This window comes from Dipodomys merriami, unplaced genomic scaffold, assembly GCF_024711535.1.
Source record: "Dipodomys merriami isolate MVZ:Mamm:240054 unplaced genomic scaffold, mDipMer1.0.p SCAF_64, whole genome shotgun sequence".
Taxonomy (NCBI): Eukaryota; Metazoa; Chordata; class Mammalia; order Rodentia; family Heteromyidae; genus Dipodomys; species Dipodomys merriami.
The window spans coordinates 1,448,899-1,475,995 of record NW_027206224.1 but is presented as its reverse complement, the minus strand read 5'-3'; the positions used below and the strand labels follow the sequence as shown (position 1 = coordinate 1,475,995).

Here is a 27,097-nt window from a genome sequence, read left to right as displayed (position 1 = left end):
CATATATGTATGTGATAATTTCCAGACCCTCCCTTGGTTCTTTCATTTGTATGTCTAGCCTATCTTAGTATCTACCAGTTTTTAAATCTGGAATTATGAGCCTTCCAACTTTATTTTTTTGCTGTTATAAGTGCCTCACCATGCAGTCTAGGCTGGCGTCAAATTTAGGATCCTTTCCTTATTCTCCAGAGTGTTGTATTATATGCTTGTATCTTCTTCCCACCTGTCTCAACCTTTCTCTTGTCATCTTCCATCTCCCACCAAGCTGATGATTAAATCCAAGGCCTAACTACTCTATCAGTACAGAGCTACACCTCCAGCTCTGGTGTGTTGAGATAGAGTCTCAAACTGCCCTACCTGGCCTCAGAATCAAGAGTCACCTACTTCTGGGATTATAGGCATGGGCCACATCACCTGGCTCAACTTTTTTGTTTTGTAAGATTGTATTGACTGTTTAGTGTTCTGGGAATTCTGTATAAATTAGAGAAGCAGTGTCACAATTTCTGCAAAGAACTTAGATATAACTTCCATAGTAATTGTGTTGAATCTGTAGGCTAATTTGAGCAGTTTCAATTTACATCACTTGTTTTGTTTTGTTTTGTGGTGATGCTGTCCCACTGAGCTATATCCTCAGCCCTGGTATTGAGTTGTTTTGTCTATAAACATAGGATTTTTTCTCATTTTTTAGGTCTTAATTTCTTACAGTAATTTTTTTGGAGAGAATAATTTTTAAGTTTTTAAGTTTTTTTTTTTAAATTAAAGGTCTCAACATTTAGAAAAGCTCTTTTATTTAAATTCCAAGTTACAATATTCCCCTCTTTTTTTTTCCCACTTTCTTTGGTTTCAGTTATCCAGGGCTAGCTGCAGTCAGAAAATGTTTATATTTTGATTATTGAGAGAGAGATCATAGTCACATATATATTTTTTTCCTTTGTGCCATTTCTGGGGTTTGGACTAAAGGCCTGGGTGCTATCTCTGAGCTTTCTTGCTCAAGGCTAGTGCTGTGACACTTGAGCCACAGCTTCACTTCTGGCTTTTTGGAGATGAGAGTGTCACAGAGGCTGGCTTCAAACTGATTCTCAGGGCTGGGAAGGTGGCTCAGTGGTAGAGTGCTTGCCTTGCATGCATGAGGCCCTGGGTTCCATTCCTCAGCACCATATAAGCAGAAAAAGCCGGAAGTGATGCTGTGGCTCAAGTGGTAGAGCGCTAGCCTTGAGCTAAAGAGCTGAAGGACAGCGCTCAGGCCCAGAGTTCAGGCCCTACCGACAAAAACAGACAAAAAAAACCCAAAAAAACAACTGTGATTCGCAGATCTCAACCTCCTGAGTAGCTAGAATTACAGGTGTGAGCCACCAGCACCCAGCTTACATAATAACTGTTATTATAGTACTTTTAATTTTCAGCTTAGTTATTAGCAATTGTTTTTTTTTTTTGGGTCCGGTCATGGGGCCTGAACTCTGGGCCTGGGTGCTCCCTCAGCTCTTCAGCTCAAGGCTAGCACTCTACCACTTGAGCCACAGTGTCACTTCCGGCTTTTTTCTTTTTTGCTTATGTGGTGCTGAGGAATCGAACCCAGGGCCTCATGCATGCAAGGCAAGCGCTCTACCACTGAGCCACCTTCCCAGCCCCAGTTATTAGCAATTGTTAATATCTTTCTGTGCCTAATTTGTAAGCTAAACTTAATCATAGGTATGTATGTATAGATAAGTAGAGTTGGATATTATCTTGTGGTGTCTTTCAGCCATTCCCTGGCGGTCATAGAATATAACTACTACAGATAAGGGGAAACTAATATGTGCAAGCATTTAGGCAAAGAAATCTAAATCATGCTAAGATAATATCTGTGAAATATTAGGAGTACTCATTGAAGTAGAGCTATGATAAAACCTAAAGAACATCATCTATTAAAGTCAAGTTTTAAAAAAAGAGTTACATTGTTGGTGACCTCACTTATTTGCCTGGCACATTGCTTTGAATATTACAGGTTCTTAATACCTATTAAATAAACAAAAGAGGAAATACTGCATTCAGAAAAGAAGGGAGGTTGTTAAGTTTGAAATGATTGTGCTGCAATTATACACAGTCATGTAACAAGCTTCAATTGGAATAATAATTACACTAAAATGATCAGATGAAATATTAGGCTTTAAAGAATTGAGCACTGGTGGCTCATGCTTGTAATCCTAGCTACTCAGAAGTGGTTTGAAGTTAACCTGAACAAAAAAGTCCCTGAGACTCTTATTTCCAATTAAGCACCAAAAAAGCTGGAAGTAGAGCTGTAGCTCAAGTGGTAGAGCACTAGCCTTGAGCCAAAAAAAGTTAAGAAAAAGCTCAGGAACAGCACCCAGGCTCCAAGTTTAAGCACTAGCGCACGCACGCACACGCGTACACGCGCATACACACACCTGGAGTCATCAGCTCATATCTGTAATCCAAGCTATTGAGGATACTGAGATAGATTTATTTATTTATTTTTTGTCGGTCGTGGGGCCTGAACTCTGGGCCTGGGTGCTGTCTGAGTTCTTCAGCTCAAGGCTAGCACTCTACCACTTGAACCACAGCACCACTTCTGGCCTTTTCTGCTTATGTGGTGCTGAGGAATCAAACCCAGGGCATCATGCATGCAAGGCAAGCACTCTACCACTGAGCCACCTTCCCAGCCTGAGGATACTGAGATTTTAAGGAGTGTTGTTGGAAACCAGCACTCAGCTGCTACTTGTACACTAGTAGCATTATTTACAACGCTTAGAAGATGAAAGGATTGGGGAGATAAACTTGTGGTAGAGTGCTTGCCTATGGTGTGAGTCTCTTGAGTTTTATCCCCAGCACCAAAAGAAAAAGAAAGGCCAGACTTCATGTTGCATACCTGTCCTAGCACTGAGGAGGTTGAAGCATAAGGATTATGAGTTGGAGGTCAGCCAGGTTACATAACAAGACCCTGTCTTTTGGTGAGGGAAGGAGCAATCCAAATCTCCTTCAATAGATGATGGTTAAACAAAATACAATGTGCATGAACAATAGAATATTATTTTCCCTTAAAAAGGAATGAAATTTTGATACATTCTACTACATGAATGAACCTCAGAAACATAAAAATGAAATAAGCCAGACAGAAAGAAGCCATATTGGTTATGTTATACACCATTGTGAATGTATTTAATATCAATGAGCTTCTTTTAAGATGACAAAATGAATACATTTTCTGTATTTTGACCACATTATTATGATAAAACTTTTTTTGTGTGTGTGTGCCAAAACCTGAGTTTTGAACTTGGCTTGCTTGCTCACTCAGTTTGTACTCTACCATTTGAGCCAGGCCTTCTTCCTGACTTTATGTTGATTATTTTTGGCGGTGTCATCTCTCAGGCTTTTTCTGCTGGAGCTGGCTTTTAGCTTTAATCCTCCAGATCTCAGTCTCCTGAATAGCCCAGGATTATAGTTGTGACCCACTAGTGCCCAGCTCATGTTAAAATTTTAAGAGTGAGGGCTGGGAAGTTGGCTCAGTGGCAGAGTGCTTGCCTTGCATGCCTGAGGCCCTGGGTTCGAGTCCTCAGCACCATACAAGCAGAAAAAAGCTGGAAGTGGCGCTGTGGCTCAAGTGGTAGGGCGCTAGCCTTGAGCTGAAGAGCTGATAAACTAAATTTCAGTAAATTAGAATACAGATGACTGAAAAATTAGTGATGTAGACATATTAGCCTCATTTAGATTAATATGTATGGTCATTCCCTTATGTTGATTTGTAGAAAGCAAATATGTATATTTAATAGTAGCAAGAGAATTACAGTTTTCCAATAAATACCACAGATTTCAGAGGCAGAAAGAAAGAACTACACTGGTGAAGTGAGACTTAATTCTGTATCTACAGATGCTATAAACTATGCTAAATCTCAAAAGGTATTCTTGTATTTGTATTATTAATTAGACATTGCTAGGGGTTAATGAGGACCCTGGATAACTGCTAGTTAAATATAGGTATAATTAAATTCATTGAAGGATTTGGTTAGTAGGTACAATTTGGTAGTTTAATATTTGCTTTGTGTGAAGTATAAAAAGTACATAATTTACATGAGATAGTGAAATAATTATATATGAAAGTTGATATGAAATAACTTATAATAATTTTTTAATGCATTGAGGCTGTCATATAATTTGCTATGTACCCTAAGCTGGCCTCAAGCTCAGAATCAAGTGGTAGGATTAAAGGTGTGTGCCACTATGCCCAGCATATATAAAATAAGATTTTACATTATGCTAGTATTTTTAAATATTATTTGAAATAGGGACCAAAAACTTCCTGCCAAAATACAGGACATGAAGAGAGAGATAGGCTAATTTCTAGCCTGTCCAGCCAGTGGGGCTTGAGTGATAGAAAGCTCAAACCCTAGTATAAAAAAGCCAATGAAGGAAGAAAAGAAACAAGCTAGCAAGATAATGGAGAGTAGGCCCTCACAGTCAACTGTTTCAGAAGTGAGAAATAATTCAGTTAGAAATTTATTGGTAACAATAATTTATAGTGTTGTGAACACAAGCCACGTAGTTGAGTGAGTAATAAATGTGAATAGAGAAAGTAAAGGCAGACAGTGAAGTCAACTTTCATTGTGCTAAGGGTGTTTATGAATCATTGGTGTCCAGCTTACTCCTCCACTTCCATGTGTGTGCTGGGGCTTGAACTCAGGGCCTGGGTGGCTTTCCCTGAGCTTTTGTGATCAAGGCTAGCACTTTACCACTTGAACCACAGCTCAGCTTTCAGCTTTTTAGAGATAAGAGTCTCATGGACTTTTCTACCCAGGCTGGCTTTGAACCACAACCCTCAGATCTCAGACTCCTATGTGGCTACAGATTATACACATGAACCACCAGCTCATGACACTTCTCCTTATTTTTAAAGTATGTTTGTTTTGCTTGTTTTTTTTTTTGCCAGTCTTGGAACTTGAATTCAGGGCCTGGACACTGTCCCTGAGTTTCTTTTGCTCAAGTCTAGCACTCTACCTCTTGAGCCACAGAGCCACTTCTGGCCATTTCTGTTTATGTGGTACTGAGGAATCAAACCCAGGGCTTCATGAATGCTAGGCAAACACTCTACCACTCAGCCACATTCCCAGCCTGTGTGTTTGTTTTTGATTCTGATATAAAACAAGGCAGTATAAGCAGGGAAGAACATGAAATAAAAAAGATTAATGGAAAATAACCTTAAGGATAAGATAAAGTATGAGTTTGTATCCTAAAGAACTCTTTACTCTGCCTATGTTGTTTCCCTATCATATGCATCCATTTAATCATGCCCTGAATAACCCTAACCATTCATCTTCAGTAGTCCTAAACTACTGTTTTTAGGGTTCCATGGAGAAAATAACATGTAGTCTAATAGCCTGTGAATTCAGGACCTTCCTATAGCAGCTCAGGAGCTCTTTTTAAAGATATATTTCTTGTCAGCTTTACCTCACAATGAATCTCTTAAGGCTACTCCTTTGTATCTATCATTCTTGGCAAATAACAATTTATTTCAACAAAGAAAATGGACTATAGGTCGTGAATTTTCCTTTTTCCTTATCCTTATCTCTGCCCCTTCAGGCTCAAGAGAAAGAAGAAACATTCCTGCATATTAGATACCCCCTTTCTCTTTTTTTTGGGGGGGGGGAGTCTGGTCATGGGGCCTGAATTCTGGGCCTGGGCGCTGTCCCTCAGCTCTTCAGCTCAAGGCGAGTGCTCTACCACTTGAGCCACAGCGCCACTTCCGGCTTTTTTTCCTGCTTATGTGGTGCTGAGGAATCGAACCCAGGGCCTCATGCATGCAAGGCAAGTGCTCTACCACTGAGCCACCTTCCCGGCCCTAGATACCCCCTTTCTTCCTGGGCTCCAAAACTTCCTATTTCTTATTCCTGTCTATTGACTACAGTCCCTTCACCTTGGAAGAAATTCCTGTTGCTGTTAGCATCTCTTCTTAGTTTCCTCCCTTGGCTTCTTTACATATTGTGCATCATGTGAGTTAAATTATACAAAATGTAGCCTTTTGTGTCTTGCTTCTTTCAGTATTTTGTTTTCCTTATTTTTTGCTGTGCTGGGATTAAATACAGGGTCACACACATGCCTAAGCAGGAACTGTACCACCAAGTTACAAACCTCTCCTACAATAAAGTCTTTTAGGTTTACCCATTTTGTGGCATTTATTAGTATTTAGTTTCTTTTTCCGGGTAAATACTATTCTGTTTTATGAACATCATGGTTTACTGTTCAGTTTACTATTCATGTATTAATAGGTATTTTGGTTTCTACGTTTTGGCTAATGTAGATAGTGTTGCTGTTTATGAAATATGCAGTACTTGTATAAGAGTATCAAATTTTAATTCATTTAACTATAAGATTGGAGCTTTTTTTTTTTTTTTTTTTTTAAGAAATTAGTCTTTAGCCAGGTGCCCTGGCTCATGCCTGTAATCCTAACTACTCAGGAGGTTGAGATCTGAAGATTTCGGTTCAAAGCTACCCTGGGCAGGAGAGTCCCTGAGACTCTCATCTCCAGTTAATCACCAAAAAGCCAGAAGTGGAGCTGTAGCTCAAGTGGTAGAGCACTAGTCTTGAGCAAAAAAGCTTAATGATAGTACCCAGGCCCTGAGTTCAATCCCCAGGACTGGTGGGAGTAAAAAAAAAAAGGAAATTTTTTTTTTTTTTTTTTTTTGGCATCACAGCCTTATTTTCATTGTCTGGAAGATCAGGTATTTGCCAGCCTTTGACTATTATAAGCTCGCTCTCTTTTTCATACTTTTTTCTTTCTTTCTTTCTTTTTTTCTTTCTTTCTTTCTTTCTTTCCTTTCTTTCTCTCTCTTTCCTTTTCTTTAATTTTCTTTCTTTCTTTCTCTCTCTCTTTCTCTCTCTCTCTTTCTCTTTCTTTCTCTTTCCTTTCTTTCTCTTTCCTTTTCTTTAATTTTCCTTTCTTTCTTTCTTTCTTTCCTTCTTTCCTTCTTTCTTTCTTTCTTTCTTTCTTTCTTTCTTTTCTTTCTTTCTTTCTTTCTTTCTGTTAAATTGCCTCTAAGGGCCAAGGTGTGTATGGTCCAGAAAGATGAGACCACTCACTGTTCCAATCTTTAATAAGCTCTTGAAGTTTTGCCAGGAATATATTCTTTGTCCTCTCTTCCTCCTGTTCCTTCAGTCTTGCAACCTAGTGTTGGTATTGTAAACTTAGGCTCCTGCAGGAGACGATATAATACACATCACTTGATATTGTAACTGGAGAACTCTAAAGTAGGCAGGGTGCCCCAGCTTTTCTTCTGAGAATATAGATTTTGTGTTGCCAGATCTTGTGATTTGTCCGGAGAAGCCCACAGTCTGGATTTTCATGTAAAATGTTATTGTTCAATGTTGACAACAAATTCAAAATGTCTTTAAAACACTACAGGTATTTGATGTAAGGAACTCTTCTGTAGTCTAGATATGTACAGGAAGTTCAACTCCTGTGGAAAGGAAAGCTGTGTATTTTGAGGTGAAATTAAAGTCATCTTGAAATGAGCATGGAACTGCCCTCAGAATAAAAGACATAGAATCCAATCAGTATCCTAGTAACATTTCATTATTGCATACCCTTTTCAGGGCAGAATTATGGCTTTCATTTGTTATTAGAAGCTCCAACTGACGGGCGCTTGTGGCTCACGCCTGTAATCCTAGCTACTCAGGAGGCTGAGATCTGAGGATCGAGGTTCAAAGCCAGCCCGGGCAGGAGAGACCGTGAGACTCCTATCTCCAATAAACCACCAGAAAACCGGAAGTAGCGCTGTAGCTCAAGTGGTAGAGCGCTCGCCTTGAGCTGAAGAGCTGAGGGACAGCGCCCAGGCCCAGAGTTCAAGCCCCACGACCGACAAAAAAAAAAAAAGAAGCTCCAACTAATATAGTAGTATTAGTTTTAGGTGTGTTGTACACATTACTAGCACATAGTACTCTATAAGTTGATATAAACACGTGTACAAATGAGACAACTAAGTGTTCCTTTTAACTTTCCCAAGGTTATGTAAGAAAAAGTAAGAGTCATAATGAAAGCTTGATTCTGTCTTTGATCTTTCATTATAATATGCTATCTGCTTCTTATCACAAATAATATTGGAATACACTAGTGCTCTTCCCTTATCTGCAAAGGGTACATTCTAAGAATCCCATTGGAAGCCTGTACTTAGCAACAGGGCTAAGTCTTACCACTGTGGTTTTTCATATATATACATCTCCATGATACAGTTTCTAAACTCAGTTCAGGAAAAGATTATCAACAATAGCTAGGAATAAAGTAGAATAATTATAACTATATTGTAATAACATTGCGACACTATCTTTCCCTTAGGGGCCATTATTAAGTAACATAAGGGTTACTCAGCTTTCCTAGTAGCTGGGAGTATAGACACATGACACAGCTAGGGCTTGACTGTTTTGTTTTGTTGTTGTTGTTTTTTTTTTTAGTTAAATCTCTTCTGTATGATCTTTTTGTGTGTTCACACTGATCCTATTGTTTGAACTCAGCCTGAGTACTATTCTTGAGCTTTTATTTATTTATTTATTTATTTATTTATTTTGCCAGTCCTGGGGCCTGAACTCAGGGCTAGGCACTGTCCTTGAGCTTCTTTTTGCTCAAGGCTAGCACTCTACAACTTGAGCCATAGCACTTCCAGCTTTTTCTGTTTATGTTGTACTGAGGAATCAAACCCAGGGCTTCATGCATGCTAGGCAAGCACGCTACCACTAAGCCACATTCCCAGCCTCTCCTTGAGCTTTGTTGTTGTTGTTCAAGGCTACAGCTCTACCACTTTGAGCTACAGTTCCACTTCCAGCATTTTAGTGGCCAGTTGGAGATAAGAGTTTCATATACTTTCCTGCCTAGACTGGCTTACAGTCATTATCCTCAGATCTCAGTATCCTGAGTTGTTAGGATTATAGACGAGTCTCTGGCACCCATCATCTTGACTCTTTAAGCATTATTTTTTATTTTTATTTTTTTGTTGGCCGTGGGGCCTGAACTCTGGGCCTGGGCACTGTCCTTCAGCTCTTCAGCTGTAGACTAGCGCTCTACCACTTGAGCCTCAGCCCCACTTCCAGCTTTTTCTGCTTATGTGGTGCTGAGGAATCGAACCCAGGGCCTCATGCATGCAAGGTGAGCACTCTATCACTGAGCCACCTTCCCAGCCCTAAACATTTTTTTAAATGACTATGCTGTAAAATATATACAATTTCTTCTTTCACTTAATAAGTCTTTTATATGGCCCAGGCTTCTTAAGAAAATCCTTTCTTTCCTATGGGAAGAGTTTATTGATTAGTAGTTTCCTTCCCCTCCTTTCCCCTTCCCCTCCTTTCTCCTTCTCTTTTTTCTCTCCCTCCCTCCCTCCCTCCCTCTCTCCCTCCCTCCCTCCCTCCCTCCCTCCCTCCCTTCCTCCCTCCTTCCAATGTTTCCTGCTTGTTAGGCAAGTGATCTACCACTTGAGTCACATTCTAATCCTTTTTGTTTTAGGCTATTTTTCAGGTAGGGGATGTACTTTTGTCTGGGCCTGACCCTCTGTCCCTCCCCCCCCCCTTCCCCCTAGCTTTTTTCCTGGTTCTTTTGCCATTCTGATCCTTCTCCCTCTTTTCTTACATGACCTGTCCCATGGAATGTGTTTTCTTGTTCATTCATGCACTCATCAAGTGAATGCCATATTTATGTAAAGCACTGTACTGTTGAGTGAGTAGACAGTATGAAACTGACCCAGCTACCATCCTCATGATGTATACAGCTAACAAGAAATAAAGGGGGCTGGAAAGGTGGCTCAGTGGTACAGTGGTTGCCTTGCATGTATGAGGCTCTAGGTTCGATTCCTCAGCACTACATAAGCAGAAAAAGCTGGAAGTGGTGCTGTGGCTCAAGTGGTAGAATGCTAGCCTTGAGCTGAAGAGCTGAGGGATAGCACCTAGGCCAAGAGTTCAGGCCCCATGACCTGCAAAAAAAAAAAAAAAAAATACAAGAGGCAATTATTGAACAATATGTAATATTCTGGTGAGGGTAATACATAGGAGAGATATATAAATAATATTGAAATGGTCAGGGAAACCATAGCGTCAAGTAACAAAGGGACTGTAGGAAGGTCAGTTTTTAAAATAAAAACAATAGCATTTCCAGAAAAATAGAGGAGAAGCCAGTGATCTAGAATTGATGCAATAGAGCACAGAGTCTGAGAAAGTCAAGCTGCCTGGACTTCGCAAGGCAAAATAGTGGACTGGAAGTAGGCAAATAGAGCTTTATATCTGCAGAGGGTTTCCTTGGATGCCAATTGAGTGCTTAGTATTTGTTGCATGTATGTGGAATAACTGAGAACTTCGCAGATTCCCATATTTCCTTTTACTTCTGTATTCTGTCATGGAAAGTGGCTCCACCTTCTATCAATTCCTAACTAAGAATTCCTATGAATTAGTTGGAAATCTTTATTTCCCTCTGCTGCAGCCAGTCATCTAATTCATTTCATCTACTTCCTAAACATTTTATTTATTTATTTATTTATTTATTTACTTATTATTATTATTAGTCATGGGGCTTGAACTCCGGGCCTGGACACTGTCCCTCAGTCCTTCAGCTCAAGGAGAGTGCTCTACCACTTGAACCACAGTGCCACTTCAGGTTTTCTCAGGGTTAATTGGAGATAAGAGACTCACGGGGACTTTCCTGCCTGGGCTGGCTTTGAACCTCGATTCTCAGATCTCAGCCTCCTGAGTAGCTAGGATTACAGGTGTGAGTCACTGGTGCCTACCTCTTCCTAAATATTTTTACATTCATGTCCTTTTCATTACTCTAACTGCTACTACCTTGGTTCAGGAATCCATTCTTTCTTTCTATAGACTCTTACAAACATTTTTTTTTTGGGGGGTTCGGTCATGGGGCCTGAACTCTGGGCCTGGGCACTGTCCCTCAGCTCTTCAGCTCAAGGCTAGCGCTCTACCACTTGAGCCACAGCGCCACTTCTGGCTTTTTTCTTTTTGCTTATGTAGTGCTGAGGAATCAAACCCAGGGCCTCAGGCATGCAAGGCAAGCGCTCTACCACTGAGCCACCTTCCCAGCCCCCACAAAAATTTTTTCTTACTTTCATTTTATGATTATTTCACATATATGTGATAGGATAAGCTTCCTCATATATAGCTGATGATCTTGTAATTTATTTGCTTCAAAACCCTCAATATCCTTTATTTGTTTTTGTGATAAAATTTTTCTTAGCCTGATACATAAGGCATTTTTTGGGGGGGGGTCCAGTCGTGGGGCCTGAACTCTGGGCCTGGGCACTGTCCCTCAGCTCTTCAGCTCAAGGCTAGCACTCTACCACTTGAGCCACAGCTCCACTTCTGGCTTTTTTTCCTTTTTGCTTATGTGATAATGAGGAATGGAACCCAGGGTCTCAGGCATGCAAGGCAAGTGCTCTACCACTGAGCCACCTTCCCAGCCCCCATAAGGCATTTCTTTTTTGGGGGGGGGAGGGGGTCCGGTCACCGGGCCTGAACTCTGGGCCTGGGCGCTGTCCCTCAGCTCTTCAGCTCAAGGCTAGCACTCTACCACTTGAGCCACAGCGCCACTTCCGGCTTTTTTCTTTTTGCTTATGTGGTGCTGAGGAATCAAACCCAGGGCCTCAGGCATGCAAGGCAAGCGCTTTACCACTGAGCCACTTTCCCAGCCCCCATAAGGCATTTCTTAACCTGACTTCTTTCTCCTTTAGTAAGAGCCACATTATTTACTCCTTGTAATTCCTGTGTTTTAAGGAGTTAATAAAATTACTTGATTAAAAAAAGAAAGAAATACCTGAAATAAAGATTTTTCTTCTCTGCTTTTTATAGCTTCTCTGTTTCCCCAAGTCTGTATGTTAAGTATCTTTTTCAGTGTTCAAGATTCCCTTCAGGTGTCATCTATCCTCTGAAGTCTTCTTGTGATTCTCCTCAGATAATGCTAAGGAGTCCCTCTTTTCCACTTGCATAGCACAGGACACTTTTATTAAAGTTCATACTTTTATTATTATTTTATTTAGCTATGAAGAATGAAATTATGTCACTTGCAGGAAAATGAGTAGAACTAGAGATCATCATGTTAAGAAAAATAAGCAGACTCAAAGACCTCATGTGTGGAATCTAGAGCTTAAAAAAAAAAAACAACATAAATGGGAAACCATTGGGGAGAAGTATGTCGTTGGTTTTCTTGATGTTAACTACTCTGACAGGGGTGAGATGGATGTCATCATTGTTTTGATTTATGTCATTGCTTTTTATGTCATAGTGTTCTTTATAATGAAAGAATACAGTATAGAATTACCTATCCTTTTCTTCAATCTGAGTTTGTTCAATGGTCTTTCCTGGACAGTTCTGCTTGCTATCGTCTGAATATTTGTTTCCATAAAATTCCTGTCATTGTCATATATTAGTGAGATTTGGTGGGAGCCTTTGGAAGCTAATTGGATAATTAGGATTCTCTTATGAATGGATTCATCCATCCATAGATTAATGGATTAATATATTCTCATGGAAGTGGCTTGGTTACAGAAGCAGCTAGCTTTCTCTGACTTCCTTGCCCAGTTTTACCATGTAATGGCCTGCAGAATGAATCTTGGGTCTCTGTGGGGTACCCACTAGCAAAAAGGCTCTCATCCAGCTTTGGCTCTCATCCTTAGAACTATAGTTGCCAGTTTTCAGAACTGGAAGAAATAAATTTCTTGATGAAGTCTTGACTATTCTCATACAAAAAAAAAAAAACTGAGTAAAATGATTTCAATATTTTTGAAAATTATAAATCAGTTTACTAGACTGTCTCAGTTAAGAGTTGCATCCAGGGTCTGGGAAGGTGGCTCAGTGGTAGAGCCCTTGCCTTGCATGCCTGAGGCCCTGGGTTCTATTCCTCAGCACCACATAAGCAAAAAGAAAAAAGCCGGAGATGGCGCTGTGGCTCAAGTGGTAGAGCGCTAGCCTTGAGCTGAAGAGCTGAGGGACAGTGCCCAGGCCCAGAGTTCAGGCCCCACGACCGGACCCAAAAAAAAAAAAAAAAAAAGTTGCATCCAAATATGTGTCTTTAGAAGGAAAGATACAGAAAAGTTTCATTCTTTTTTTATCCTATCAAGTGGCTTTATAATTTTAATTTGTGTCATTACTAAAGATATTCACTTTGATCATTTGCTTAGGTACTATCTGTCATAGTCCTCTTTGCCCTGTTTCTCCTTTGGAGTAACTTTTATGAAGTTGTGCTTTGAAACTAGATGTCTTGCTTTATATCAAACTTTAAACTTATTCATTGTTTTATTTTGATATGGATTAACATATTTTAATAGATCATAATGTTGTTTTTATTTAAAATTGCCTAGTGTCTCTTATTTGGTCCATGAAAACTTGTTTCAGGGTGACTTCTGTGTCCTTTTTACACATTCCTATGATCTTTTAGTTCTTCCTTTTTAATTTTATATATTGTTTATGTGGTACCAAGGAATTGAACCTAGGGCTTCATGCATGCTAGTCAGGCATTCTACCACTAAACCACATTCCCTGACCCATCTTCTTACATTTTAAAAGTAAGACATTCCAGGGTCATTTTGTCCTCTTCTGTTCTCAGGTCTATTTCTCTATAAAGCTTACATTACTTTTAGTTGAGAGTTTTTATTTAGAAACCAAAATCTGAAGCTAAGTGTTGATAGGTCATGCCTCTAATCCTAGCTACTCAACTGGCTGAGATCTAAGGATCAAAGTTTGAAGCCAACCTGGGCAGAAAAATCTAAGAAACTCTCCATTTAACAAGTAAACACCAGACTGAAGGGTGTGGCTCAGGTGGTAGAACACCAGCCCTGAGTGAAAAAGCTGAGTGAGAGTAGGGCCTAAGTTCATGCCCTAATATCCTTCCCCCGAAAAAGGTAAAAGTCTTCTATAGTAGAGTTTCCCACAGAACCTGTTGTGCTAGGGTCTTAGTACTTGTACCCTTCCCCAAAAAGTCTCCCACTGCAGGATAAAAGTCTTCAATAGTTTCCATGGTAGGATCTCCCACTGAACCTACTATGTCAAGGGTCTATCAGTATGTATAAGCCAGAAGTATTTGTTTAATGAGCTTGATATGCCAGCATTTGGTGTAAACATTTTAATGTGACAAGTTTTACCTCTATTTTATTTTTTGTGCCAGTGCTAGGGCTTGACCTTAGGGCATTGATTTTTTTTTTTTTTGCTTAGCTTTTTCACTATTTGAGTCACAAGTCCTCTTTTGGCTTTTTGTTGGTTAATTAAAGATAAGTGGCTCTTGGATTTGTCCAGGCTGGCTTTGAACTGAGATCCTCAGCTCTCAGCCTCCTGAGTAGGATTTCAGGTATGAGTTACTGACACCTGTCTCTATTTTCCTTTTGATCCATTTTTTCTTTATTAATATGAAGTGACCTTTTTCTTTCTAATTTTATTTATTTATTTATTTTTTGGGTCCGGTCATGGGGCCTGAACTCTGGTCCTGGGCACTGTCCCTTAGCTCTTCAGCTCAAGGCTAGCGCTCTACCATTTGAGCCACAGGCGCTGTGGATTTTTACTTTTTGCTTATGTGGTGCTGAAGAATCGAACCCAGGGCCTCAGGCATGCAAGGCAAGCACTCTACTACTGAGCCACCTTCCCAGCCCTCTTTCTAATTTTAATTTAAAATATTTTGTCAGATAAAAATATAACCGTGCCGGGCGCTGGTGGCTCACGCCTGTAATCCTAGCTACTCAGGAGGCTGAGATCTGAGGATCGCGGTTCAAAGCCAGCCCGGGCAGGAGAGACCGTGAGACTCCTATCTCCAATAAAACCACCTGAAAACCGGAAGTGCACTGTAGCTCGTGGTAGAGCGCTTGCCTTGAGCTGAAGAGCTGAGGGACAGCGCCCAGGCCCAGAGTTCAAGCCCCACGACCGACAAAAAAAAAAAAAAAAAGTATAACCGTGTTTGCACTTGTTTTCAGGGTTAGTTTGCTTGGAATTTTTTCCCCATCCTTTATCCCTAATCATGTATTTGTCAGCAAATGTATTTCTTATGACAACAAATGGTCACTGTTTGTTTGTTTGTTTGTCTTTTGTTGGTCCTGGGGCTTGAACTCTGGGCTTGGGCGCTATCCCTCATCTCCTCAACTCAAAGGGAGCACTCTAGGGCTTGAGCCACAGTGCTACTTCCGGTTTTCTAGTGCTTTATTGGAGATAAGAGTCTCACAGACTTTCCTGCCCAGGCTGGCTTTGAACCGAGACCCTGAGATCTCTGCCTCCTTAGTAGCTAGGATTACAGGAGTGTGCCACTGGTGCCTGGCTCACAGTTTGGTTTTTTAATTCAGCTTGCTGTTCTGCCTTTTTGATTGAAAAGATGAGACCATTAACATGTAGTGTTAATTTTGAAAGGTATTTCAAAATTATTTCCTATTATGTTGTTGTTTTATGATGTTTACTTCTTGGCTATTCTTTCTTTGATACTTCATCCAGTGGATTTATTTTTTCTGTACTTCCTGTTGTGTGTGTGTGTGCATGCGTGCGTGTGTGCGTGCATTTGCATGTGTGTGTGCGCATGCATGTGCGCGTACCAATATTGGGGTTGAACTCAGGGCCTCACTCTCTCTTTGCTTTCTGGATAATGACTGGCACTCTACTGTTTAAAACATGCTTCCAGTCTGACATTTTACTGGGTAATTGGAGAGAGGGTCGAAAGGACTTTTCTGTCTCAGCTGACTTTGATTGTGGGCCTCATATCTTTATCTCCTGAGTAGCTAGGATTATAGGCATGAGCCATTAGCAACTAGCTTACTTTCCTCTTTTTGTTGTCTTTTGGTGTGTAGGATCCTTAAGGTATCTTCTTCAGTATTGGTTTTGTGGTCATCAATTCCTTTAATTTTTTGGAAGCCTTTGGAAGCCTTTTATCTATAAAAGATTGCTTTTCTGAGTACACTAATAATCAATTACTACCTTTTAGGGTTTGGAATTATAGTCTTCCATTTAGAGTTTGTATTGAGAAATGTCATTCTTAATAGGTTTACTATTGTATATAGCTTGTCACTTCTCTTGGAACTTTTATTGCATATATTATACTGTATACTTTTCTGTATGTTTAGTGTTTTAACTGTAATTTGTCTGAGTATTACTTCTGATATTTCCTGTTTGGTTTTCTTACTTTTTTTTTTTTGAATCCTGGGGATTGAACTCAAGGCCTGGCCCTGGCCCTGAGCTTCGGCTAGCACTCTACCACTTGACCCACAATGCCACCTCTGGCTTTTCCTGAGTAGTTTTTAAAATTGGAGATATGAATCTCATAGACTTTCCTGCCTGGGCTGGCTTTGAACTGCGATCCTCAAATCTCAGCCTCATAAGTACCTAGGACTACAGGTGTGCGTCACTAGTGGCCTGCAGCCTGTTTGGTTTTCTTTTTGTTTTTTGGGTCCAGTCATAGGGCCTGAACTCTGGGCCCTGTCCCTCAGTGCTTCAGCTCAAGGCTAGCACTCTACCACTTGAGCCACAGCGCCACTTCCAGCTTTTTTCTTTTTGCTTATGTAGTGCTGAGGAATCGAACCCAGGGCCTCATGCATGCAAGGCAAGCACTCTGCCACTGAGCCACCTTCCCAGCCCTCCTGTTTGGTTTTCTGTAAGCCTCTTCTACTTAATGACTCTTTCTCAAGTTGGTGGAAACTTTTTCCTGTTATCTTATTGAATAGGTTGTCTGTGCCTTTATAGGTTTGGTCTTTTGATGGTGTCCCAAAGGTCTTTAAATGCGTATTTGCTTCATGTTTTTTTTTTTTTCACTGTCTTTGACTGATTTATCTAATCAGTCTGCTTTATCTTCAGTCTCTGATACCCTGTTTTGTACTTGTTCTGTAATATTAACTAAGCTTTCAGTTGGGCTTTTTATGTGTGTGCTGGGCTTAAACTCATGGCCTAGGCAATGTCCTTGAGCTATAGTGCTCTACCATTTGAGCCAGAGCCCCACTTCTGGCCTTTTAGTGGCTAAATGGAGATAAAAGTCTTAGGGACTTTATTGCCCAGGCTGGATCTGAACTTCTGTCAGCATCCTAAGTAGCTAGGATTACAGTCATGAGCACCAGCAACCAGTGATTGTTTCTTGTTTTTTTATTTTTAAACCAAACCTTAATACTTTGCTTATTTGATTAGTCTGATTCTTTGTTACCACTCTCATCCTCCTTTCTGACATGCTAGTACCCTAGTTGCCCAACCTGAACTTTCATATTGTACCTCCTTTCTGGATGCTTTTGATACCCAGAGCTCTCCTTCACACCTGTGGATACCTGTCTCACCCTGCGTGTGTTCTTATTCTAAACATTGGACAGTCTTATTTAGTAGATAGTCCCTTGTCTTCCTCACCTTGCTAACATTTTAATACTCTCCCTTACTGCTTTTCCGTTGTGCATTCTTGACCTCTGTGAATATATTTCTTATAATACTTTTAACACCACACCCACTGTTAGTTTTTCCATCCATAAAAATGTCCTCGTCATCTTGCTCGTTTTCTTTCTTTTTTGGGGGGGGGGGTCCTGTCATGGGGCCTGAACTCTGGGCCTGGGCGCTGTCCCTCAGCTCTTCAGTTCAAGGCTAGCACTCTACCACTTGAGCCACGGCGCCACTTCCGGCTTTTTTCTTTTTGCTTATGTGGTGCTGAGGAATCGAACCCAGGGCCTCAGGCATGCAAGGCAAGCGCTCTACCACTGAGCCACCTTCCCAGCCCATGTTGCTCATTTTCTAACATCCCCACACACAGGAAAGCCTTCCTTATCCTGCTTAGGCTCTATAATCATTAATGCCCTGACCATCTTCTTGGATTATAATCTACTTGCTGGAATCCCTTACTACTCTCATATGGGCACAGTATTCATACCTTCAGGATAATCTATTTGATATCTGTCCTTTGGAAGTCCTTCTAATGTGGATATCTTCATTATTGCTTAGCTTCTACACCCTGGATTGGATGTCCCCACATGTAAACTCTCCTAATTGCTCTGCCTTTGACATCTGTGTTAGGCTGTCCTACTCCCGCTCATAAATACTCTTCTCATTCTGCTCCTTTCTACTCCCTGGCCTGGGCTATCTACTATGCTTGGGTTCCAACCTCTCTCTCCAAACTACCTTACATTGTGTTATCCTTCCTGCTTGCATGACTGCTCTCCTCATCCTGTTTAATTATTTCCAGCATCTCAAGTTGAGCCATCTGTGAAAGTACATTTTTCATGATGCTTAGACTGTGATACCACACTCCAGATTTTCTATATGAATATCTCCTGTATGTTGCTTTTTTAGTACCTAGATATTTCTTTCCTTTTCTCACTCTCCACTTGGGCTACTTGGGCTCTGAATTTCCTTTCCCCTTGCCAAGTTTTTGACAACCTGTTCTTGGACTTCCAGATCTCTCTTGGACTATACTTACTCTAGTTTGTTTTTTTGTTTTTTTGTTTTCTTTCATTGTTGTTGTTGAGACAAGATCTTGCTCTCAAGTTTAATTCCCAAGCTGGCCTCAAACTTGTAGTTATCCTGCCTCAGCCTCCAAAGCACTACATTTACAGATGTATACTGTCATACTCAGCTTATAGTTTGTTTTGTTTTGTTTTTCCAGTCCTGGGGCTTGAACTCAGGGCCTGGCCACTGTCTCTGAGCATCTTTTGCTCAAGACTAGTACTTCATCACTTGAGCCACAGCACCACTTGAGGCTTTTTCTGTTTATATGGTACTAAGGAATCAAACCTAGGGCTTCATGCATGCCAAGTAAGCATTCTACCACTAAGCCACATTCCCAGCCCCTCAGCTTATAGTTTTTAATACCCAAGTAAGATTTTGGTGACTTTTAAATAGGCCATAAATGTATCTCTTAATGGTTTATGGATATTGGAATTTTGTTCTTCTAGTACACATCTGGGTACTTTTTTTAAGGAAAAAAACCATGAAATTTAAAATGTAGATAATTATAATAGCTTAAAGCATGTTCTGTCCTGTATTTCAGTAAGTAAGTAATTTAGAAAATAATTGTGAAGTTTTTAAGTAAAATGCAATGGATGTCTAAAGGAAATAATACATGATATAAAGTTCCACAATTTGGTATAATGCATACTGTTGTATATTCTATTATCTTAGAATACTAAATTGTTTTAAGCAAATAATAAAATCTCAAATTACCAATGTGAATAAGTAAATACATAGCATCAGACTAATAAATTGGCTTAAACTTAGAAACTGACAAAATTTTGTTATAGCAGAGAATCACTGACCGATTATTCTTGGAGTCTATAATCTTTCAGAAACCAAATACCCTGTGGATCTGCAGCCAGTACATTTTTTCCAGTGGAGATGCCAAGTACAATGACTGTCAAGTCTGAAGTGTGTTTTTAACAAAATGAATATTGTCTCTTTTTATACAGAACTACATTGGCACATTGAAGATTTCAGGCACTTTGTTTTAGAATGTTGATGTGAAATCTTGGCTTTGGGATTCACCAACTTATTGAAATGATTAATGGAAAGATAGAAGAGTAAAGCAGTTATTTCCCAAACCATTTTTAAACCTTTATAAAACTTTAAGATGCCTTATATAAACTCATATTTAGAGTTAAAAATGGTGAAGGAAACCTCATATTTAAAAGAAGAGGGCCTCATGCTCTTACTGGGCTTACTGTAGCTGGTGCTTTACCATTGAGCTGAGCTTCCAATTCTGGCTTTTTGCTGGTTAATTGGCAATAACATGTAGATTTTTCAGCATTATATCTGCAGCTGGTGTCATTGTTGTAGTACTTAATGCCTTTGACTGAGACTCAAAATCAGTACTTGATGCTTTGCTCATTGGCTGGTGTCCTACCAACTGAGCCATACCTCTAACCTCCCCACAATATCTTTTTTTTTTTTTTTTTTTTTTGTCAGTCCTGGGCCTGAACTCTGGGCCTGGGCGCTATCCCTCAGCTCTTCAGCTCAAGGCTAGCGCTCGGCCACTTGAGCCACAACGCCACTTCTGGCTTTTTCTGCTTATGTGGTGCTGAGGAATTGAACCCAGGACCTCATGCATGCAAGGCAAGCACTCTACCACTGAGCCACCTTCCCAGCCCCCCAATATCTTTTTTGATCATTAGTTAACTTTATTTTAGAAACATCCTTATTATAAAAAAAAATCCATTTAGCTGCTTGTTGACAGTTGAGTAGAAACAGTCTTTTTATAGAGCTTCTTATTTTTTTGTCCCTGCATAGATGTAAGTTACTAGTATCTGTATACAACATTATTGCCTGAACATAAATCAGATAAATATCATGAAGTACATGGCTCTGGCAATTTTTTGTTTTTTACTCTGTGACTCTCCAGAGCAGGTTAAAAGTCAGTTTTCAGGTCAACAAAGATAAAGTGAGCATCAGTAATCCAAAACAGAATAATAATCTACAGAGTACTTTTAAACAGACTGTTTAAATAGTTACTATTTGGGGCTGGGTCTATACTTGTAAAACTCTGGTTTTGGTTTGTTTGTTTCTTCCCAAAGGCAAAATCTCAACCTATAGCAAAGAATGGCCTTAAACTCACTATGTAGTGGAGGATGACTTTGACCTCTCCATTATCCTAATGCCTCCATTTCCTAAGTGCTGGGATGATATACATTCACTATCATTCCCAGCTATAGCTCTACTTTTGTTGTATTTATTATTTGATTTGTCCATATACTTAGTAAAAAGATATGAATTCACTGTCTTGCCCAACTTATTTCTATCCTCTTTTGTCCTGTCTTTTGAATGTGAGGGGAAGTAGGGGAAAGCTGCCCTGGGGCTTGAACTTGGAGTACAGGTACTGTCCCTGAGATTTGTTTTTCTTCTCAAAGTTTAGTGTTATATTACTTAAGCTACAGCTCCCTTTCTGGCTTCTTGGTGATTAATTGTAGGTAAGAGTCTCATGGACTTTCCTGTCTGCATTGTCCTTGAACTACAATATTCAGATCTCAGCCTCTTGAGTAGGTAGGATTATAGGAATGAGCCACAGGCACCTGGCTTTTATCTTTTGTCCTATCTTTGTGTCTCCTATCGTAGGAAACTAGTATTTGAACTTTGTATTTATCAATCCCTTCATTTGTTTTACCACATTTTTCATTTTTTGTTATAATTCTCAATTTCTTTTCTTTTCTTTTCTTTTCTTTTTTGTCAGTCATGGGTCTTGAACTTGGTCTGGGCGCTTTCCCTCCGTTCTTCATCTCAAGGCAAGCACTCTACCGCTTGAGCCACAGCACCACTTCTGGTTTTCTAGTAGTTTATTGGAGATACATGTCTCATGGAGTTTCCTGCCCGGACTAGCTTTGAACTGTGATCCACAGATCTCAGCCTCCTGAGTAGCTAGGATTACAGGCATGAGCCACCAGCACCTGGCTGCAATTCTCAATTTCTTGATAGGTAAAACTTACCTCATAGTAACGTTTTCAAAGTAACTGAGGTTATATATGTAATAAGTTTTGCATAGTGCCTGGCACTTCAAATGACCAATAAATGGTAGCTGCAGTCTGTTATAGTTGTTTTGCTAAGCTAGAAGAGGGAAGAAAAGTGTCTTTACCCACCTGTTTCCTTTGGTTTGTCTCCCTCGACTCTTCTGCCGAAAGTGAGTAAACAGAGTTTTGAGATACTTTGAGCAATAACAGAATGAAGCCTTAAGGCATGGGATTTGACAGTAGTTAGGCACAGAGTGCCTACTGGGAAGATTAAAAAAAGCTACATCATCAGATTAAGACATTTCCTCTTCTCTCTCATTGTCCTGTACCCTTAGGATAGAACTTCTTTCTACTTTCTTCTTTGAGCTTGATTCTTCTACACCTTCATAGCCAATGTTGAATAGTAAAGGACTTGGATTGACCCAGAAATAATCAGTAATTACAGGTGTGGTTTTTTTTTTTTTTTTTTTTGTCGAGGGGCCTGAACTCTGGGCCTGGGTACTGTCCCTCAGCTCTTCAGCTCAAGGCTAGTGCTCTACCACCTGAGCCACAGCGCCACTTCCAGCTTTTTCTGCTTATGAGGTGCTGAGGAATCGAATCCAGGGCCTCATGAATGCAAGGCAAGCACTCTACCACTGAGCCACCTTCCCAGCCCAGTAATTACAGTTTTTTAAATAACTAAGAAAACAAACAAGTTAGCCCATTTTTATTGCCGTGCACTTTGCATCTTAACAGGGGGAAGCATAATTTTTTAAATTTTTTTTCCTGTACTCTGGCTTGAACTTGGGGTCTCCTGCTCTCACTGGATTTTTTTTTTTTTTTTTGCTCATAGCTAATGTTCTACCATTTGATCCATGCCTCCATTTCTGATTTTTTTGCTGGTTAATTAGAAGGAAGTCTTTTGTATTTATTCTTATTTTTATTTATTTATTTATTTTTTGGGTCCGGTAATAGGGTTTGAACTCTGGGCCTGGGCGCTGTCCCTCAGCTCTTCAGCTCAAGGCTAGCACTCTACCACTTGAGCCACAGCGCCACTTCCGGCTTTTTCTTTTTGCTTATGTGGTGCTGAGGAATCAAACCCAGGGCCTCATGTATGCAAGGCAAGCACTCTACCACTGATCCACCTTCCCAGCCTCTTGAGTTTTTCTTTACGTCTAAGCAATCCTTGTTTTTAAATGGATTGAAAAATGAGTATTTGATGATAATGCCATTTAACTAATTTCCCATATCTCCTCTTTTCCTATTTATTGGAAAGATGTTTTAAGAAGCTGAAAATTTTTTGTCAGGCACTTTATATTCAGAGAGATGCAGTAATTAATTTTAGCTATCCTTCATGACCCTCTTCTTTATCCCTAGCAACATCAAAGTTAGGATACATACATTAGGGATTAATTGGATCAAAGTATTTATGAACTCAGTAATCAGTTAACTAAAAGTATTGTCTTTTACCAAGGTTGAAATGTCTGATAGTGCTACCATTTTTTTTAAGTCACTCTGAAGATAATAATCTCCTTTGTTAGAATATTACTAGGGATACTAGGCAAGACACTTAAATTTTATGCTTTTATCCTTTTAAAAATGGACAAATGCTTCTAATTGTTCTTTCGAGTATTGATTCCACTACCTCTATTTTGAAATTATTTCGTTCTAAAAACCATAAAATGATAACCACAAAAGAATTTTAAAGTACTACATGTATCTAATTTAATGGACAATAAAGTGTAAACAATACTTTCTAAAGATATAGGATGCTTTAATGTGGGGCAAAACCAAAACAACAAAAACTTAAGGTACAGGGGCTGGGAAGGTGGCTCAGTGGTAGAGCGCTTGCCTTGCATGCCTGAGGGAGGCCCTGGGTTCGATTCCTCAGCATCACATAAGCAAAAGAAAAAAGCCAGAAGTGGCGCTGTGGCTCAGGTGGTAGAGCGCTAGTCTTGAGCTGAAGAGCTGAGGGACAGCACCCAGGCCCAGAGTTCAGGCCCCACGACCGGACCCAAAAAATAAAAACCAAAAAAACCCCCTAAGGTACAGAACTAATGGAAAGATTCCTTTTCTGTTTTGTATAAAATTATATAATAAAAGAAAAAAATATATAAAATTTATTGTATAAAATTATACAAGAAAAGAAAAAAATAAGTATCACTACTCCACAATACTGTGAAATATGTGAAATTTATGTAATCACCTAATCTCAATAAAAAAAGAAAAAAATTGCTAATAACTTTACAACATTCATCCTTTGGGGTTGATTTTTGTGAATAACTTCTCACAAAAGAAGAGATAACAGGGCTGGGAAGGTGGCTCAGTGGTAGAGCGCTTGCCTTGCATGCATGAGGCCCTAGATTCGATTCCTCAATACCACATAAGCAGAAAAAGCCAAAAGTGGCTCTGTAGCTGAAGTGGTAGAGCGCTAGCCTTGAGCTGAAGAGCTGAAGGACAGCGCCCAGGTCCAGAGTTCAGGCCCCATAACCGACAAAAAAAAAAAAAAAAAGAAAGAAAAAAAAGAAGAAGATAATACCAGGGGTGATATCAATCAGGATTCATTGTGTTTATAAACTGGCATGTTGAATGGTAACCCCTTTGTACAGTTACTTAAAGATAATGGAAAAGACAAAAGACATTCATGCATATATAATGAAATTGCTGACTGAGTTTCTTAAATAGTGTTTTTTTTTCCTGTGTTCTTCCCACAGAATCTGTCTATGATCTTCTCCCAAAGGAGTTACAGTTACCTCCATCTAGAGAAACATCTGTAGCATCAATGAGTCAGACAAGTGGTGGTGAGGCAGGCTCGCCTCCTCCAGCTGTAGTTGCTGCTGGTATGCACTTCATTCTACTTTATTAAAGAAAGCTAGGATATGTTACCTGGCCAACATGAACAGTGCTGGCAAAGTTCATTTTTAAAAAGTGTGTGATTTGAGGGTTTGTTCTACGAAGTTTTAAAATATAAACCTTTAATCTGTAAAATTTTTAATGTAATTTTCTTTTTATAAAATTTCATTTTGGCAAATCTGTGACATCTCCTTTAAATGGGCCTTGTCTTCAAATATGCATTGTTTATATAACAGTCACATTAAAAGCTTAACTGTCAAGCTATGGATTAAAAAATTGTATTTGAGTTTCTAGTCAAGAAATACTTTTTCTTATAAAACATAGTATTTAGAATTTTAAAAAAATAATAAATTATACATTAAAAACAGCAATTTTGAAAAGTAATTAAGATAAGCTAGGCACTTGGTGAGCTCACACCTATAATTCTTACTGCTCAGGAGGCTGAGATCTGAGGATCAAGGTTCCAAGCTAGCCTGGGCAAGAAAAGTCCATGAAACTCATCTTCAGTTAACCACCAAAAAGCCAAAAGTAGAGCTGTGGCTCAAGTGGTAGAGTACTAGCCTTGAGAAAAGTTCAGGACAGCACCCAGGACCTATGTTCAAGCCCTAGGACTGGCACCCACTAAAAAAAGTAACTGTTGATAGACCTCTTTAAGAAATATTTTTAAAGACTTGTTCAAAGAGGACAATATTTTATATATTCTGAAAATCAAGCTCTTAATACTTTTTCTGCTTGTAACATATTACTATAACCTTTTTTCTACATTAAAAAATCTGTGATATCATTCTTAAACATTCTCTATGTCAGTATAAAAGTATAGAAAGTAATATTTGAAATTTATGAAGATTATTTGTACTTGCTCTCAAATCATACACTTTATAGCTATATAAAATTGGTTCAAAATTTCATTTTATAGTAAAACATCAACAGATAAGCTAATAGAAAAGTTTTGATTAGTGATAAATTAGTATAAATGCTTTGTATAATATTAACTTGCCCAACTACAATTCTTTTTTTAAAGTTGGGATTATAGATAGCTAAGTATTTTTGTGTAGAAAAAGGAAAATATATATCTATATATCCTGAAGTTTAATCTGTCCTTCTTAGGTAGATGTTTCTTGCTTGATATACTGCCTCTCATCTTTTCAAATGGTATTGAAAAATCCATGAGAGCATTATTTTCAGTAAATTCTTTTAGTTTCACAGACAGAAGAGTGAGAAATAGAAGGTTGTAAACTGAATGTGGATTTTGGTACTATAGTATAGCGTCAGATATTTTCCTCAGATGTATTAACATATGTACCATTAACCTTGTGTACCAATCTCTCCTAAACTGTATAGTACAATATGAAACCTTCTATATTGAGGTCAGGAAAACATTAAATATGGCAAAGAAATTTATTGGCCCTGCTACTGTTCATGTGTTGCCAGAAATTTTCTAACAGTTTTGTGGATTTAATTGTGAATTAGTGAACTTTTTAGTAATACAAATTAATAAAAATAACCTGTTTTACTTTGCCTACTGAATTCTAAAATGGCTCTGAATATTTTTCTGGAATTTAAAGTTTTAGTTCTATCTAATTATATCAGCTAGTAAAATATGAAATATTTTTATTAATGTATTTCCCTTTAAATCCACATGTAGAAATGGACTAACTGATATCTTTTGTATCTTTTGAGATTGTTTTAAAAAGACATGTTGAATATGTATAGAACTAAAAGTCTGTTTCTTCTGTGCTTTTTAACATCTGTTTATAGTACGTTCACTTCCTTTTAAAAGCTGAAAAAGTTCTAGCCAGGTTTGGAAAAAAATATCAGCACTTGCTTTTAAGTAATACCAACTCAATTTCAGAAATTATTTGTATCAAAGTTCTTGATTTTTGGTCAGTGATGAAATATTAATTCTCACCACCACCACACATAACTGAGAAAATCCTGTACAGATGAATTAGATTCGAGGCTATGAGTTGAAAGATTATGAAAGTAAATTATTTGAAATGTTTGAAGTATTCTGAAGCTATAAATTTATATTACTTCGAAATGATTGACATTGTAAGGATGATAGAGAGAATAAGGAGGTAACTGAAATTTTTCTCACTCACACGGAGTTTCTGTTATCTAAAATGAAATGATTTGCTGTCTCTTTTTTCCTCCCCACAATCTACTTTTTCAGTAATCACCCTAATTGATTTTAATATTCTAATGTCTGATTGGTAGAAAAGAATCCTTTAAAGGTGGGCAAATAGTACATGCCTCTAATATCAGTATTTGGGGATGCTTAAAAGTCCTGTCTGGGCTACTTAGAAGTTCCCAGGCCAGCCTGGACTATATAGAAATAGAGAGAGAGAGAGAAACTCCATCTCAAAATAAGTAAGTGAATAAAATAAAAATAATCAATCCTTTATCATATACTATCATAGACAACAGAGAGGATTTATAGAATAGTAATGTTAATACATATAATTAGAGTCACATTTTCATTTGTTATATTAATATCCTTGGTTATATACATATATATATATCATCAAAGAGATTTGGAATACATTACCAAATTATTCATTATTTTCTGGTCAAAAGACTGGGAAATGAACATTAAACATCTGTGAGTTTTTTAAATTGTAGCATTTGCTGTTTAAATATGAAATGCATTAAAAATGACTCTTGATATAGTTAATTCTTCATAGTGTTTTGAAGGAGCCCGATTGGCTGCTATCAGGTATGAGGGCCTGGTGGGAACAGACTTCTAGTTCTGCCATAAAGGTTTGTGCTTCACAAGTTTTAAATCAACTTAAAATTAAAATTTAGATGCTTGGGATATGCATGTTCAAGTACATTTTTTGTTATTAAATTGTGAAAAACATGTTTCTCAGATTCAC

The 27,097-nt window shown here is 38.8% G+C and overlaps 1 protein-coding gene across 9 annotated transcripts in view; it reads left to right on the top strand.

The window, feature by feature from the left end:
• Positions 1 to 27,097, top strand: part of Nfat5 (nuclear factor of activated T cells 5) — a 95,567-nt gene that overhangs the window by 5,868 nt on the left and 62,602 nt on the right. For 6 of the 9 annotated variants that reach the window (XM_070004693.1, XM_070004691.1, XM_070004690.1 and 3 more), the window contains one exon: positions 24,083 to 24,208. Coding sequence is in view for 5 of the 9 variants with exons in the window: in XM_070004691.1 (XP_069860792.1) it covers positions 24,083 to 24,208 (126 nt within the window). In the remaining 4 variants the exon portion in view is untranslated. Of the gene's footprint in view, positions 1 to 24,082; positions 24,209 to 27,097 lie in introns of those variants that run through there. The other 3 variants (XM_070004697.1, XM_070004695.1, XM_070004696.1) reach the window with 2 other exon arrangements.